The sequence below is a fragment of the Ostrea edulis genome, chromosome 6 (genome assembly GCF_947568905.1).
Source record: "Ostrea edulis chromosome 6, xbOstEdul1.1, whole genome shotgun sequence".
Lineage (NCBI taxonomy): Eukaryota > Metazoa > Mollusca > Bivalvia > Ostreida > Ostreidae > Ostrea > Ostrea edulis.
In genome coordinates this window covers 27236359-27254543 of record NC_079169.1, presented here as the reverse complement: position 1 = coordinate 27254543, position 18185 = coordinate 27236359, and the positions used below count along the sequence as shown (strand labels likewise).

Below are 18185 nucleotides of genomic sequence, written 5' to 3'. Positions count from 1 at the left end.
AGTACGCTCTGGTGACTCGTGGTACACGCAGTGTACACTGTATCTCATTGTTCATCGAGTGAATTCAAACGATATTCCTGGGCAGCTGCTGCGCCCCTGAAGCGTTTAGTAAATGAGGTCGAACAACTGTGTTTAGCCAGTATACGTTATCAAGTACAGTAATAAACAAACCAAGATCAGTCACGTACCAAAAACAGAAAAAACAAACCAAGATCAGTCACGTACCAAAAACAGACAAAACAAACCAAGGTCAGTCACGTACCAAAAACAGACAAAACAAACCAAGGTCAGTCACGTACCAAAAACAGACAAGACAAACCAAGGTCAGTCACGTACCAAAAACAGACAAGACAAACCAAGGTCAGTCACGTACCAAAAACAGACAAGACAAACCAAGGTCAGTCACGTACCAAAAACAGACAAGACAAACCAAGGTCAGTCACGTACCAAAAACAGACAAGACAAACCAAGGTCAGTCACGTACCAAAAACAGACAAGACAAACCAAGGTCAGTCACGTACCAAAAACAGACAAGACAAACCAAAGTCAGTCACGTACCAAAAACAGACAAGACAAACCAAGGTCAGTCACGTACCAAAAACAGACAAGACAAACCAAGGTCAGTCACGTACCAAAAACAGACAAGACAAACCAAGGTCAGTCACGTACCAAAAACAGACAAGACAAACCAAAGTCAGTCACGTACCAAAAACAGACAAGACAAACCAAGGTCAGTCACGTACCAAAAACAGACAAAACCAAGGTCAGTCACGTACCAAAAACAGACAAAACCAAGGTCAGTCACGTACCAAAAACAGACAAGACAAACCAAGGTCAGTCATGTACCAAAAACAGACAAAACCAAGGTCAGTCACGTACCAAAACGGACAAAACAAACAAAGATTGGTCACGTGCCAAAAATAGCTAAAAATGAACCAAAATCAGTAACATACCAAAAACAGAACAAACCAAGATTAGTCACGTGCCAAAATAGCTAAAAGCAAGCCAAGATCAGTCACGTAAAACAACAGCTGAAACAAACTAAGATAAGTCACGTACCAAAACTGCTAAAAACAAACCAAGGTCAGGTCATATACCAAAAACACCTTAAACAAACCAAGATTAGTCACGTACAAAACAAAAGCTAAAACAAACCAAGATCAGTTACGTGAAACAACAGCTGAAACAAACCAAGATTAGTCACGTACATAACAAAAGCTAAAACAAACCAAGATCAGTTACGTGAAACAACAGCTGAAACAAACCAAGATTAGTCACGTACAAAAAACCTGAAACAAACCAAGGTCAGTCACGTACCAAAACAGATAAAACAAACCAAAAAATTAACAACGTCCATACTATACAGCGAGGAGAAGTATTGGCACACAACAAATTGTGGTAAGATTTATTTAATCTTATAAACTCTATTTGTTGCTGAACTTGTTTTCTCTACAGTTTCCTCAATGTCCGCCAACATTATCCATGGAATATATTAATCACCTTGACTAATATAACTCACAAATATTGCTTTATCAAAATGCACATTATTCGAGAGAGATTTTCTTTATTTAAATGAGACTGAAGACAGGATAAATGCCATGTGACAACACACTGCTTCCGATTCACTTAACTTTCTATTGGTCAATGTCACTGTCCACTTTTAGTGACGATACATGTATCACTACCCGTCACTTCAGTTCTCGATGAAATGTGAAGATAACGAACAGTGATCAATCTCATAACTCCTATAAGCAATACAAAATAGATAGTTGGGCAAACATGGACCCCTTGACACACCAGAGGTGGGATCAGGTGCCTAGGAGTAGTAAGCTTCCCCTGTCGACCGGTCACACCCGCCGTGAACCCTATATCCTGATCAGGTAAACGGAGTTATCCGTAGTCAAAATCAATGTACCAAGAACGATCTAACAATCGGTGTGAAAAACGTCAGACAGCATTTCCAGCATTTCGATACATTTCATGTGAAAACATCAACAAAGTTTAATATGCTAATTCAGAAATTCATACAGGGATATAACAGGACATGCTACAAGCTTATATACTCAATACTCTGTTAACTGCAAGTTCACTGAACACCCTCCTCAGCTAAAACACAATATCTCACCACTTCATTTTTGTGCATATGATATCACAAAGTCAACCTATTTCGCATACTTTCTAATGTACAAGACAAAAATCAAAACTTTGTTGAATTTGGGTTTCTAATTTCTTGAACGGTGCTCTATTTCATATATTGCGATGACAGTATTGATTTATTCTTTAAAAATCAAGATAATATCAGTTTTAATATTTTACAGCTGTGGCTATAATACAGGAATGGCGACTGCCACCACTCAGGCACAGAAGCTCATCACTTGTGATCTAAACTGTGATCGGCCCGTCCAGCAATTCTGTAACAGCTGCCAAGTCGGTCTGTGTGGAGACTGCATCAACAAACACGTCAACAGCTTCAAGTCGGTGAAGCATGACATTGTTCCTTTCACAAAGCGCACGGTACAGATGGTGTTCCCTCAGTGTACATCTCATTCCCACCAGAGATGTGAGGGACACTGTCAACAGTGTGATGTCCCAGTCTGCATCAAATGTCTTTTGGGTCCACATAAAGGTCATGATGCCGTGGACATTACAGACATCATTGTCAAAAAGAAAGAAAAAATCAAAACAGAAATAGAAGAAATGGAAGACATTGTTTCCAAGAACAAGACACATGATGCTGAAACTGAAAAGAAAATCTCCCAAACCATGACCCACTTCTCTGATTTAGAGAAACAAGCCAAAGATCACAGAAAACAATGGCACCTAGAGGTAGACATCATCTTTGACAAACTTGAATCTTGGATTAAGTTACTCTGCGATCAAGAAATTACAAGGCTGCAATCATGCCTGTCCAAACTTAGAAATCAGAATTTCAGTTTGATCCAAACTGTCCAAGAAAACAAGGCGATCCTGAATTCCAAAATGGTATCCGATGTTAATAGTTACAACTCCAAACTAGATGAACTCAGAAGTATCCCACAAGTACCTAATACTATACTACCTTCACTCAGAAAATAAACATGCTTTAAGGGAGAGAACTCAGTCTAAAAATGGAAGAATACAGGGCCAAACTGACGCAGACAACATTTTCAAGTCTAACGGATCAAATGTCATCTTTTTATATTCAAGAATTATTAGAGGAAGCCACAAAAATTGCAAAATTGTTCAAACATAGATCCTTTCTATTGTCATTGCGTAAATATACGTGACGGCCATAAACAGAAATCGTGACCCCCTGGACTTGGTCCCAGGGGAAGATATGATCATAACATATTTGGAATGGTTCGGAAGGGGATTGATTGATTGGTTGATTGTATATTGTTTAACGTCCCTCTCGATAATATTTCACTCATATGGAGAAATCACTATTGCCAGTGGAGGACTGCAACATTTAGGGCTATGCTCGGCGCTTATGGCCATTGAGCAGGAAAGGATCTGTATCGGTTTTTTCGGTCTCATCCGAAGGACCGCCCCATTTAGCCGCCTCTTACGACAAGCGAGGGATACTGAGGACTTATTCTAATCCGGATCCCCACGGGAATCGGAATGGGGTTGCATTCTATCGATTGTTAACATTACAAAGATCTAAAGATCTACTTTTATTTCTATTCTACTACTGCTTAGATAACTAGGTCACTGCGACGTCGTGAGCACTCGTGGCAGTTTCCGAAACGGCCTACATTGTTTTTGACGACGGAAAAGGTGAGATGGTATGGTATTCTAAATCTATTTCGAAAAATATTGCAAGTATTTATTTTGATGTTAAAACGGATTATATCAACTGCTTTGAATACACAGGTCAAGAAAAACTTGTCTGTGCATCACCATGTTTACATGTGTATAGCTCTCGGAGTGCAGACGATTGTTTTATACTGAATGACAAATGTTCTTCAGTCATTTATGAATTTGTTTCAACATATATTGATTGATTTTATGATTATAAAATTGAATTTTCAGTCATCGACTTTATTGTTGCGTTAGCAAAATACAAAGTACAAGCGAGATGAGTATCAATTTTCTCATAACCAGTTATTACATATGAAGGTATATAGCCAAATAATGACCGCGGTTTCCCTTTGATCTTTGCAATAACCGAAGTGGAATTATAGATTGGAACCTTACAGGGTAGCACGTGACCGTATACAAGGGGGGGGGGGGGGCTTGCAGATGCATAAGTATACATGTACATGTTTATTGGGATTCAGCAATTCAGATATTTTGTCATCAGATCTATTTCCTTGTATTTTGTCATCAGATCTATTTCGTTGTATTTTGTCATCAGATCTATTTCATTGTATTTTGTCATCAGATCTATTTCGTTGTATTTTGTCATCAGATCTATTTCGTTGTATTTTGTCATCAGATCTATTTCATTGTATTTTGTCATCAGATCTATTTCCTTGTATTTTGTCATCAGATCTATTTCGTTGTATTTTGTCATCAGATCTATTTCCTTGTATTTTGTCATCAGATCTATTTCATTGTATTTTGACATCAGATCTATTTCGTTGTATTTTGTCATCAGATATATTTCCTTGTATTTTGTCATCAGATCTATTTCATTGTATTTTGTCATCAGATCTATTTCATTGTATTTTGTCATCAGATCTATTTCCTTGTATTTTGTCATCAGATCTATTTCATTGTATTTTGTCATCAGATCTATTTCATTGAATTAAAGTTGAAACTGGAACATTATTATCTAGACCCTGTTGAATTTGAACTTTAAGGTTTGGATTAAATCTTAATTCTGAGGATAAAGCTTCAAATATTTCATATCCATTGGGCCTATATATCATTATAGCTTTAGCAATAAATCTTACAATGAAATAATTGCATGAAATCTGTTTTAAAACATTTTGATTTCAACCTAGAATATTAAGTTTCTGTCACTGTAGAAACACGTGTCTATGGTCCTTGTTTTAAAAGGACAGCTTTATATTTTCTATTACAATGTGTGTTATATAGATCTGTCCATGTAGTGTACGTAAACAATATCCGCGTTCAACACAATCTAATGCTTTTTGTATCGTAGAAAGACTTAACAACTGCTTCATATTGATTTATTTACGTATATTTTTGCAACTAAAGTAGAGACCATATTTTATTCGAGCATTTTTACCGTTTCACAATATTGAAAAAACCTCGTTTCAAAACGGTATATAAAAGAGCTCAGGGCAGAGATAGATACTAATTGTCTATGAAACGCCGTTTTTACATTTATTCCTCTTTAAAGATATCTCATAAATTACATAAGATATCTTATAAAGTTTATAAGATATCTTCTAAAGTTATGAGATATTCTATATCCTTTATAAGATTTCTTATAAAATATATAAGATATCTTACATATCTTATAAGATAATTTATAAACGATTTTTATAAGATATCTCATAAACTTTATATCTTATAAAAGAAATTTATAAGATATCTCATATATTGAGATATCTTGTTTGATGTACAAGATATATTATAAAGTTTATGATATATCTTAATATAGTTTAAAAGATATCCTATATATTTTATGAGATATCCTATATATTTTATGAGATATCTTATAAACTGTAAATTCTGAGATATCTTATAAAATATGAGAAATCTTATAAAATATCTGATTAAAGTTATGATATCTCATAAAAGAACTTTATAAAGGTACATTTGTATCTTATAAAGTTTATGAGAGATCTTATAAAAATTCATTTATGATAACTCATGTCCAACTTTGACCCCACCATATAACAGTTTTGATAAATCACTACAAAACATTTTAAATACGTGCATACCACCAGATGATAATCAAAGATTTTCTCTGTGTATAAATTTGGAAAACTGCCTATGAGCCATGGTTGTAATAACATTTGAGTCTATTTCATATAACAATCCTTTGGATAATCCTACCCCAATAGTTGTGGATATTCTTTTTAAAAACACCATTTATTTGTAAGGTTATTCATCATTGGAAGCGGATGTCGCTTTTACAAGAAGTGCCACCAAGAGGCCCATGGGCCACCAACACTCATCTGATTCAAACTGGTCTTGCTGTCCTTCAGAAGATTTCATGCGCAAGTTTTAATCCTTTATTCCCACAAAAACTTCCAAATCCCTATTATGACCCTACCTAGGCCAAGGGTCACGTAACCTAATTTGAATCGACACAATATAGGGATGCCTTAATGTAAAATCTGACAACCGATTCTAGCCCCACCCTACCCATGGTCCATATTTTTTTTTAAAAATCAAATCTTTCTGCATACATTCTCACGTAAAACTTTGAATCTGTATTGTGACCAAGACCTACCCCAAAAGTACTGACTTGAAGAAACTTGAATCTACATTACCTAGGGATCCTTGTGTATTGATAAGATTTATCCTGGTGCTGCTACTTTTGATAATACGATTTTTTAAAGTTTTTCTCTCGCATAAAACTTGCATCCCTACTGAAGCCCCATTCTAACACCCCCTACTCCCCACCCCCCTCTGCCAGGACTTGAAAATAAACCTTCATCTGAACTGAAAGTGCATGCATACTAATACCTCTTATCATGGTCCTGGTACTCTTGAGGAGAAAATAAGTTTTTTTCCCCATGTAAAACTTCCCATATTACCATTACTGAGAACCACCTCTTGGGGGCATTTGCTTTCAAAAATTTTGAATCTGCACAACCCGGGGATGTTCGCCTATGACTATGAAATTCATGGTTTACATTTTCCTTAGATTTTTAAAGACTTTTTACTCTACATTCCCATGTAAAACTTTGATCCCCTCCACTAGTGCCTGTTCCCCATGAATCCACACAATAAGTCCACAATGTAAAGGGTTTTATATTCATTAATAGGTCATTTCTATATTACAGCACAATGTCATCTTTAGGAAAACAAGAAAATCCATTTCTTATGATCCCAACCTCTGGTCTCAGAAGTATAATAAAGATTGAGATGTGTCTTTATCTCAATCTGACTTCTGTGGTTAAACTGTAGCAAGTAGAGCCACACACTTCTGGGTATTCTGTAAACTTTTACCCAGTACACTTCAACATGAATACTATCACTATAAACCAGATATGGGGCATACATTAGTATGTCCATAAACTTATATCCTGCAGGTTTCATATCATGTTGAGATAAAAAATCAAATAATATATTCCTAATGTTTATTAGTTTGCTTCATTGAGAAGGTACAAGAGCCACATTGTTTTGTATCATAGAATAATAACATCACTACACTCACTTTCCATCAGTAAACAACTAAGTATTTCTTAGAGTAGGAAATATATTTTAGCAGAATTTGCTGAACAGATAATTGTATTCTCAAAATGAATACAAATAACATACAAAAAATTATATTTCTGCAATAAATACATTTAGTCACCATGGCAATCTCCATACTTTATTTGTTCTTTATGCACACACTTATTTTTCCTACAGAAACATTTCAAACGATAAAGTAATCATATTTTTATTATGCGAAATAGAAATCTGATAGAAATAATATATTTTGTAAAGCTGGGACAAAGTCCTTTTAAATGTACACATACAGTCATATTCCTAAGGAAACATTTGTACACCGTATCTAAAATCTCTCTCCAAACAAATTCAGGAGCTGTCATCAATTAAGCACTAACTTACAAAAATTAACAATACTATTCACTTTATTAAGAAATAAGTTTTTGTACCATGGTTTGCTATTCATAAAATATCAATCTTTAAATAAGAAAACGACAAACAGCACTTCCACATGGCACTTTCTTTTGCACAAACATCACAAAGACACAGACTGCCTATAAAGAGTTTGTGTGACTCAGCTGGTGTCCATCATCATGATGTCAGTAGTGGAGGTCTGAGCATCCTTCTGAATACTCTCAAACATGGCACCCAGTTCAGTACTCTGCTTGATCTGAGATAAGAATTCATTCATTTGTGGACTCTTGTCTGCAATAAAGAAATTTTAAACTTCAGTACAAAACACAAGTGTAAAATTATGACACCATTTCCTGTTTTGTATCAGGAACACGTTCTGAACAGTTCTACTTTGTTCATTTGAAATAATATGTTTTACGGTGTGGCCGTTGAGACAATGGAATACATAATATCTTGCAACTTGACTTTATGCGTTTAATCCGCCTATTCATTTAACACAGGAAATATAATGCGGTCGATGTAAACAGTGCATTGTGATGTCATATTAGCTGCAATGTTTTTTTCTTCCTTTCTTTCAAACTAATCAACAACAAAATATATGAAGGTATGAGAAAGCTTGTCTGTAATTTAAAAACATGTGTGGTACTTTCCAAACTATTTATTTGTTTCATCTACGAGGTTGTCCATGAAGTATACCAGTGACATTGACATTTTTGCAGAAACATTACGGGTAAATACTCATCATTTTTCAGCTGATGAAGAGCAAACCACGTGACTTTAAAGTGTAATTATCCTTACGTCACTTCACGATGCAAGCTTCTAATTACTCTCTCTCATTTACTACTGTTCATTCATATGAACATTCAATGGACATTTTTTTAATAAACTTGGCAAGAATATCTTTTACCCTTTGTTTCAATTTCAGTGGGTCCAAAAGAAATTGTTAATCATTTCAATATTTGTTTTTCTCCTAAACTACACACTACATGAGGTTTAGTGATCAGGAATTACTATGCTTCCTGTTTGTGTGTAGCTGATCTGATTCTATTTCTGCATAGCGTGTAGTTACTTATAAACGTACAGTAGGACTATTTCTTGGTTACTTATAAACGTACATTAGGACTATGTCTTAGTTACTTATAAACATAAATTAGGACTATTTCTTGGTTATTTTTAAACTAATGTACATTATGACTATTTCTTAGTTACTTATAAATGTACATTAAAACTATTTCTTGGTTATTTTTAAATGTACATTAGAACTATTTCTTGGTTATTTTTAAATGTACATTAGAACTATTTCTTGGTTACTTTTAAATGTACATTAGGACTATTTCTTTTGTGCATCTTTACTTTTTTGTCATGTTTAAATTTTTCACATAAACTGAAACAACTGTGTTAATTCAGGAGAAATACAGAGGAATAATCTTCACTGACTACACTTACAACCTGAATATCAATTCTGTACTTAATGCTCGAATTTTTCCCTCATAAAATGATTGACAGATGGAAAAATAAAGACAAGCAGCAATTCAGAGCTATCGCATCTTCTTTGCACGGTCCTAAGTAGTCACCTAATTAGTTCAATAAAGAACGGAAACGGTTTTAATGTCTTACCTGCATCAGGGATACCCAGTAACGAGGCTACAGCTCTCATGGCCGATCTTTTCAACTCATCCTGTTTCTCAAATTCTTGTTTGACAGAGTGGGCTTTGACCTTGGTGGTGCAGGTGGCTCTCAGTGGCTCCACCAGCCTGTCCAATCCTGCATTGTAAACAAATGGTTTATAGAAGTTTTTGGAATTTCCCCCAATTTAATCTTAATCTGTTTCAAGGATCTCTGTAATATGCTGTAGTCAGGTAATTGTAAAACCCAACACAGGCTACGGCCATCACATGGATATCAACACACAAACTGTAATTACAAACACTGTTTGATGATGAAATTTCTTGAAATACAGCTTACAGCAAAATGCTGTGGTCAAATATTGAAACATTTGTTATATCCAAGAAGTTCATGATATATATTTTAAAACTACAGGAAATATAAAAATCATTTTGCTGTAAGCATGAATTCTTAAGTGTGTTTGCTGTAACCGTGTTTTACTGTAGTTTGAATGGGGCTATAATGAGTATTTAGAGGCATGTCATGTCACAAGCATAATGAAAAAATAAGAAATACGGAATTCATATCAATGGCTTTGAGATTGGGATGCAATAATACAATGATATATGACCTTACTTGTGTGCAGAAAAAAAATGCATTGCAGATTTTTATACGGGGTGGATCGGTTGGCTCTCTGGTATAAACCAACTTGTTACCTAGCTACCTTTGTTCTGGTTCATAACACATTGTCTAATCATAGGCAACCTAGACATTCAGAAGTAAAGAAGAGCTTAAAAGGTGAGATCAATTTCAGTTTATAAGCCATATAGCCCCGTCCTGGTGCAGGAACACTAAGCCAGGGGGTGGGATCCACTAACCCAGGGCTTAAGAATCTCACAACTCCAGAAGATCCACTACGTGACCCATATAGCTCCACCCTAGAGCCTGAACTCCTGACGTAAGGGTCAATGAGTGTCATAATTTTGTCAGAAGTCACCATGCTCATTATTTGACTGAACTCATTTGTTTCCTAAGTGTTCTAGAGTAAAGAAGATTCTTGTATATTTGTATTGTTTACTGTTTTAACCTGTTCATCATATTTATTATGTAATTATAAATATTTATTATAAATTGGAAATAAGCTGAAAGCTTTTAAGCGTTATCCTTAGGTTATCATATCATTATACGTCATGTATCCACGTCACTTATTCTTTAACTGTTATAATTGTATAGTTCTATACATATCATTATACGTCATGTATCCACGTCACTTATTCTTTAACTGTTATAATTGTATAGTTCTATACATATCATTATACGTCATGTATCCACGTCACTTATTCTTTAACTGTTATAATTGTATAGTTCTATACATATCATTATACGTCATGTATCCACGTCACTTATTCTTTAACTGTTATAATTGTATAGTTCTATACATTATGTCCTATATACATGTTTCTGAATATCATTTTTACATAAATCTATTGTTAGGTGATTATGTTTCCAAAAATAATATTTAGGTTTTGTTCAATGACAGGAACCTGTAATTTTGTCTGAATAGTATGGGTCTATACCATACCACCCTAATTTTAAAAAACACAAGGAATAAAATGTATTCAATTAGGAGGTGGTATGGTATAGACCCCTACTACTATTATTTAAGACAAAATTACAGGTTCTTGTCGGTAAATTCCCCTGTGTCTCTAAAATATGATAATGTTCTTATCATGACATTCTATTACCTAATATTATATTTATCTCAAAATGGAATATCAGCAAGATCTTTTCAAATCCATTACCTACATATTACTCTGATGTCTGCCATTAAAAGGATCACAGCCCATACAGCTTTAGAGTCAGAATGAACAGCTTAATAGTATTCATTAACTAGACTATATGGTACACAGTGAGAAACAATCTCTGTCAGTCATGTACCAAGACAGCTAAAACAAACCTTCCACTGGACAAAATGGTGGAACTCCCTCCATACTATACAGCGAGGTGAATTACTGCCACACAATAAACTGTGGTAAGATTTATTCAATCTTGTAGACTCTAGTTTGTTGTTGTAGCTGTTTTCTCTACAGTTTTAACATTATTAATGGACTATATTGAAAACCTTGACCAATATAACTCATAAATAATGCTTTATCAAAATGAACATCATTCGAGAGATATTTTTTATGTTCACATGAGACTGAAGACAAGATAAATGTAATGTGACATCACACTTTACTTTCTAGTTAACTGAACAACCATCTTAATCTTAAATGTCTCTTGGGTCCACATAAAGGTCATGATGTCGAGGACATTACAGACATCATTGTCAAAAAGAAAGAAAAAAATCAAAACAGAAATAGAAGAAATGGAAGACATCGTTTCCCAGAACAAGACACATGATGCCGAAACTGAAAAGAAAATCTCCCAAACCATGACCCACTTCTCTGATTTAGAGAAACAAGTCAAAGATCACAGGAAATAATGGCACCTAGAGATAGACAACATCTTTCACAAACTCAAATCTTTGATCCAATCACTCCGCGATCAAGAAATCACAACACTGCAATTAAGCCAGTCCTTACTCAGAAGTCAAAATTTCAGTATGTTCCAAACTGTCCAAGAAAACAAGGAGATCCTAAATTCCACCATCACATTTGATGTTAACTACAAATCCCAACTAGATGAACTCAGAAATATTCCACAAGTACTGAATACTATACTACCCTCACTCAAAATCAACACAGTCCAAGGCGGAACACTCAAGCTAGAACGAGAACAATACCAGGCTACGCTAACAACACTAACAAGTCAAATCTCTTCCTCTTCATCTGTTCAGGAATTATTAGAGGAAGCCAAATTCATTGCAAACATTCCAACAAATGTCACGGTACTACATAGAGTAGCCTGTGTCGGACCAGATAAAGCATGGATTTGTGGAAGAGACAAAATTATAGAATGTGTTGACATACACGGAACTGTCACCGACACTGTCACCAGCACACGTAAAGACTTCCCTGATGATATAACAGTGAACAGACAGGGAGAACTGATTTATAGTGATGGCGCCCACAGAACTGTGAACATTGTCAGACACGGGAAAACGGAGATACTGATCACAACACCGCGGGGCTGGCATCTACAGGGACTGTGCTGTACCAGGTCAGGGGACATCATGGTCAGCATGGACACTACCGATAAAACCCATTGCAAAATTGTCCATTGTGAGGGTCAGAGAGTGACACAGGAAATAAATAAAGATGAACACGGCAATTTGATCTATCAAAGAGGTCTATATGGAGTGAATGTGACAGAACAACAATGGTGACATCGTGGCCTCTGACTGTAATACCGACACAGTGGTGGTGGTGAACAGGAAAAGTCTAATTCCGATACAACGACAAACCACCAGGGGGACAGAAAGAATTCTTGCCTGGAAAGATACTGACCGACTCCTTGGGTCACATCATTGTAGTAGATATCGACAATCACGGTCTACACATTCTAGATCCGAATGGACTATTTCTGAGATGTGTGAACAATTGTGGGTTGTACAATCCCTCTGGACTGAGTGTGAACAATTATAGGTTATACAATCCCTCTGGACTGAGTGTGAACAATTATGGGTTATACAATTCTTCTGGACTGAGTGTGAACAGTGAGGGGAAGCTGTGGTGGTGTTGTACAATTCAGATAGAGTGAAAGTGATCCAGTACGTAAAATAAACACCATGACATTCCCTAGAACTCACATGAGTTACTGTAAACCAACTTTTATTCGTGGCTACTTAATTTCGCGATTCACCTGTGGCAATCGACCCTTTTTCATTAACATTGACATATAGTCAAATACTGGTTCACAACGAGTAATATTCGTGAAGATGAAGTTCTCGCTAATCTAGCGAAATTTTCTTGCACATGAATTAATGTTGGTTTACAGTAAATCACTCGACAAAATACTACATGAGACCTTAATTTACTGCCATCACACAGCAGACTCCACTGTTTCTAATAATCTATTTATAGAAACACGAAGCAGAAACACCAGTTAAAATCACATCTACATATTTCACACTTCAAGTATCAATCCTACTCCAAATCAAGGAGAATACAATATGCATCAACCTTCAACAAGTTTTAAAGCTAAAGATAAAAAAATATCATTACTAATCAAAGGGAAATCACTCTAAACTGTAACAAATTCATCACATGGTCAGCTGATGTTGTTTGGACTGGAATATTGTCAGCTGCTTATAGACCCTAAGAAGACATGTAAACTAACTAATGATGTAAACTAACTAATGACATAATGTCTCCTTCATCAGATACATAAATTTGGCATGTCGGGGATTTTTGCTCCCCTTCAGAGTACCGGAAGGGGAAACAGATTGTTCTGAGAACCAGACAAGTGCTGGAGGTTCTTCCCATCAAATCCAAATAAAGGACAAAATGAAACACAACTAGACAACCATTACACCCTCACCGTTCAATGGAGTGTAGAAAACATGAATTTTTAAACATTATAAAGAAAACATTTAAGATTTAGTATACATAAATGATTAAGGCCAAAAAAAATAATAAATAGTTTCTCAGGCTAAAAATTTCAAATTTTGATGAGGAGGCAGGTTTCTTTTTTCACTTGGCTGACTCATATCAAATCGTCATATAACATTAAAATCTGTGTGAAAGTGAATTTTGATCATACAGATGTGAAAACTTAGAGCATGTTTCAAATGGTCAATGAAAAATGTCCATGACAAGATTCCTCACCCAATACTCTCCTTATATAACATACAATACTCATCATCCTAATAAGTGGCCCCTGTCCCTATCAAAGATCCAAGGACTTTTCTTCAACTCTCAAAAATTAAGAACACCCCCCCCCCCCCCCCCCCATCATACAGTGCGACTAACCTTATACCATAATAACTACTTTATCTTTGTGTATTTACAATGTTCTATTGACAATGATTTGAAATAATAAATAAGACCTAAATGGATTATGTTACCAATAGAGGAAAGTATAACAATAACTCATTCACAAATTAATTTCTATCTAAACAATTCTTAAAGTCAAAAGTTCAACATAAAGTTCTATATAACTACCCCCTCCCATTTTGCAATTTTCTTAGCACCCAAGCGTTCAATAGGATGGATACGGGTAAGCTGAGTAAATTCTGACTTACTCTGTAACACAGCGCTAGGACAGAGATGAGCAAGTCGGACCAGCATTAAGTAGGTCAACATCTTAATGTCATAGTGATCCTTCAATCCATCCTCAACGTGATTCAGAAACTCGAAAATGTCCAGTCGGTCTAGACAGGAATCCAGCAAGGTGTACATACACTCAAAGGCAGCCTAAAATAGTCACAAAATTTATATCAAGGCAGCCTAAAACAGTCACAACATTTATATCAAGGCAGTCTAAAATAGTCACAACATTTATATCAAGGCAGCCTAAAATAGTCACAACATTTATATCAAGGCAGCCTAAAATAGTCACAAAGTTTATATCAAGGCAGCCTAAAATAGTCACAACATTTATATCAAGGCAGCCTAAAATAGTCACAACATTTATATCAAGGCAGCCTAAAATAGTCACAACATTTATATCAAGGCAGCCTAAAATAGTCACAACATTTATATCAAGGCAGTCTGAAAAAGTCACAAAATTTATATCAAAGCAGCCTAAAATAGTTACAAAATTTATATCAAGGCAGCCTAAAGTAGTCACAAAATTTATATCAATATTATATATATAATACTATTGTAATTAACAAATTTGATATATATTTTTATTGATGTGTTCCTTTTTGTGATCAATGAGCTCGAAATGTCAAATTAATGTTTTTTTGTTGTTGTTTTTTTTAAATCAGCGATTGCGGCGCATCGACCGCCTCTATTCAGACGTCCTACTTTTACCGCATTTCCATAGCAACACAATCAGATCCCCATGAATAAAAAACAAAATATAAAAATTAAATTTCTTTAAAACTTGTCCATCAAAAGTTACGAAATTCGAACTTGATCTGTAGTTTGACACTATGAAACTACACTTTTCAGTTTCAAATGAATCCACGCAAGCATAACACAAGAGTCTGGAAAACCAATATGGGACAGACTGACAGACAGAGGGACAGATGGAGAAGAAAGCTATAGTCCCCTTCCGTTTTAGAAACCAGTAGGGGACTAATAACAATAACTACTGTTCATCATCTAATTCCTCACCTTTCTAATCTCTTGACCATCATCTTATTCCTAACCTTTCTAATCTCTTGACCATCATCTAATTCCTCACCTTTCTAATCTCTTGACCATCATCTAATTCCTCACCTTCCTAATCTCTTCACCATCATCTTATTCCTCACCTTCCTAATCTCTTGACCATCATCTTATTCCTAACCTTTCTAATCTCTTGACCATCATCTAATTCCTCACTTTTCTAATATCTTGACCATCATCTAATTCCTCACATTTCTAATCTCTTGACCATCATCTTATTCCTAACCTTTCTAATCTCTTGACCATCTAATTCCTCACCTTTCTAATCTCTTGACCATCATCAAATTCCTCACCTTCCTAGTCTCTTGACCATCATCTTATTCCTAACCTTTCTAATCTCTTGACCATCATCAAATTCCTCACCTTCCTAGTCTCTTGACCATCATCTTATTCCTCACATTTCTAATCTCTTGACCATCGTCTTATTCCTCACATTTCTAATATCTTGACCATCATCTTATTCCTCACCTTTCTAATCTCTTGACCATCATCTTATTCCTCACCTTCCTAATCTCTTGACCATCATCTTATTCCTAACCTTTCTAATCTCTTGACCATCATCTTATTCCTCACCTTCCTAATCTCTTGACCATCATCTTATTCCTAACCTTTCTAATCTCTTGACCATCATCTAATTCCTCACCTTTCTAATATCTTGACCATCATCTAATTCCTCACCTTTCTAATATCTAGGCCATCATCTAATTCCTCACCTTTTTAATATCTAGACCATCATCTAATTCCTCACCTTTCTAATATCTAGACCATCATCTAGTGTATGTTTAAATGGACCCATTTCTACTTCGCGGATCAACTCTTTCTGAAATCAAGAAAAGTACTACACAATTCAGCAGTGTTATCATTTCTATAAAATCATTGAATTTTATGCAACAACGTTAAAATCCAGTGGATCCAATGTATGTATATACCCAAAATGATTAGTACCAATCAACACAATGCCTAAATCAATATTCTGTGTTTTATATCTTTATCAACTGATCGGAAAAAATGACTCGGCTCAAACATAATTGCTACCAAGTATTTCTATCAAGAAATTTATCTCAAATTCTTCATTTCTAAGAACAAAACATATTTTCTCTGCTTGCAATTATTTTTCTTTTGTTAAATAAAACAAATTTCAGTGTACATTCCATTTCAAGATTTGATAACACTGGTTTTGCAATCAAATGTCACTATTATACACTTTTTGTCCAAAAAATAGATTTCCCATTTATGTACTCATTAGTCAAATTGATCATTCTCAAAAGTTAAAAAAAAAATTAATTTTCATCTCGACCTATTACTATATGAGCAACATTTAACCTTACCCGAACTTTGGTTTCATTGTAGAGATGAGGGAGCACTTTGTCCAACAGATCTCGGATAAGTGAAGGCTTGTTGTGGGCCGCAGAATTAAACGTCACTAGCGCTACACGCCTTACATTTAAGTCGGGGTCTTGTAAAGTCTTCAGAAAATCTCCTATACAGTTACGAAGTAAATTGTCAATCCCTTGTGGCTACAAAAGAAAGAAAATACAGGTAAACTAGGGACATGTAAATATTCTGACAAGAAAGTACTGCATAATTAGAAACATTTATTCGTTAAATTACATACTACCTGCAATAATTCTATAAAGTACACTGTAGCTTTCATGCTATTAGATAATAAACAACATGTGTTAGTTGTACAGTGGAACCCCGTTATTATGTTTTTAATTTTGTCATGATAAAATAACATAATACCGGGGGCAACGTAATAAACGTTCCCAGTGAAATCCGTTAAAAATATCATTTGGAAATTGTATATCGTCCGTTGGTACTCCGTGAAGGGATGCGTGAATATATCTTTACTGTTTCTTTGTTTAAAAGATTATTATACTTTGTTTTATTTACATCTTATCTATAATGTCCGTAATTCTTCATGTTCTTATCCCTTTTCTTTATCTCTGGTGTAGGATACATAAGGATGTTTTGATAAACGTTGTTTTTTCTGCATTCGTTTGGACCGCCATTTTGTTCAACTTTAAAACAATGCGTTCATGTAAATTTCTATCAATAACTCGTTCCGGTTCGTATTCAACATTCGTATTAAAAAAATAACAAACATTGTTTTATTAAGTTCTCTAATTACACAATACACAACACAATAAAAAAAAATCCCACCCCAAAACAACAAAACTATAGACACAAAACGCACACGATACCCAACACTTACACACTTTTCTCACCAACGATAAACACGGAGAACAATTTAAGCGCAATCCACATAAAAAAATATAATGATGCACGAAGATTTCATTTATAACGCTAAATGATGGCACTAAAATCACGTGCGCATCAAGGGATTTTAGAATATTCACTGAGGTAAATGCCGTGCGCGAATCGGCCGATAACACAGGACAGTTTGATTGGTGTATGTATGGACGAGATTTACGAACACCCAAGCTGCATGTCCAAACAACAGACAATTTTTTAATTGACCACCTTTCGTCACCTATGTCCAAGCAGTTACTCAAGCGGTTTTAACAATGCTACGATAAATCTTGTCTTTCATGTTCGGTACCAAAGCTGTCCGTAAATAGAGTTTTAATAGCGAAGGTAATC

At 35.1% G+C, this 18185-nt stretch overlaps 2 protein-coding genes across 2 annotated transcripts in view; one reads left to right on the top strand and one right to left on the bottom strand.

Annotated features, from left to right (window-relative positions):
* The first annotated feature begins 1372 nt into the window (after positions 1-1372).
* LOC125646671 (tripartite motif-containing protein 45-like) lies at positions 1373-4193 on the top strand. Its single transcript, XM_048873165.2, has 2 exons — positions 1373-1398; positions 2319-4193. Exon 2 carries the CDS (start codon positions 2338-2340, stop codon positions 3073-3075), a length of 738 nt encoding a protein of 245 aa, XP_048729122.1. The 5' UTR covers positions 1373-1398; positions 2319-2337; the 3' UTR covers positions 3076-4193.
* Positions 4194-7193: 3000 nt separating this feature from the next.
* The window catches only part of LOC125645706 (cullin-associated NEDD8-dissociated protein 1-like), a 36948-nt gene continuing 25956 nt past the window's right edge, over positions 7194-18185 (bottom strand). The window contains exons 28-32 of the mRNA XM_056142250.1: positions 16910-17098; positions 16330-16401; positions 14486-14657; positions 9313-9459; positions 7194-7986 (exon numbers count right to left, since the gene is read on the bottom strand). Of these exons, the coding sequence (XP_055998225.1) occupies positions 7856-7986; positions 9313-9459; positions 14486-14657; positions 16330-16401; positions 16910-17098 (711 nt within the window). The 3' untranslated portion in view covers positions 7194-7855. The remainder of the gene's footprint in view (positions 7987-9312; positions 9460-14485; positions 14658-16329; positions 16402-16909; positions 17099-18185) is intronic.

What these genes read in the sequence shown, in the direction of transcription:
- LOC125646671 (XM_048873165.2), top strand. Translation starts at nt 2,338, where the DNA reads ATGGCGACTGCCACCACTCAGGCACAGAAGCTCATCACTTGTGATCTA.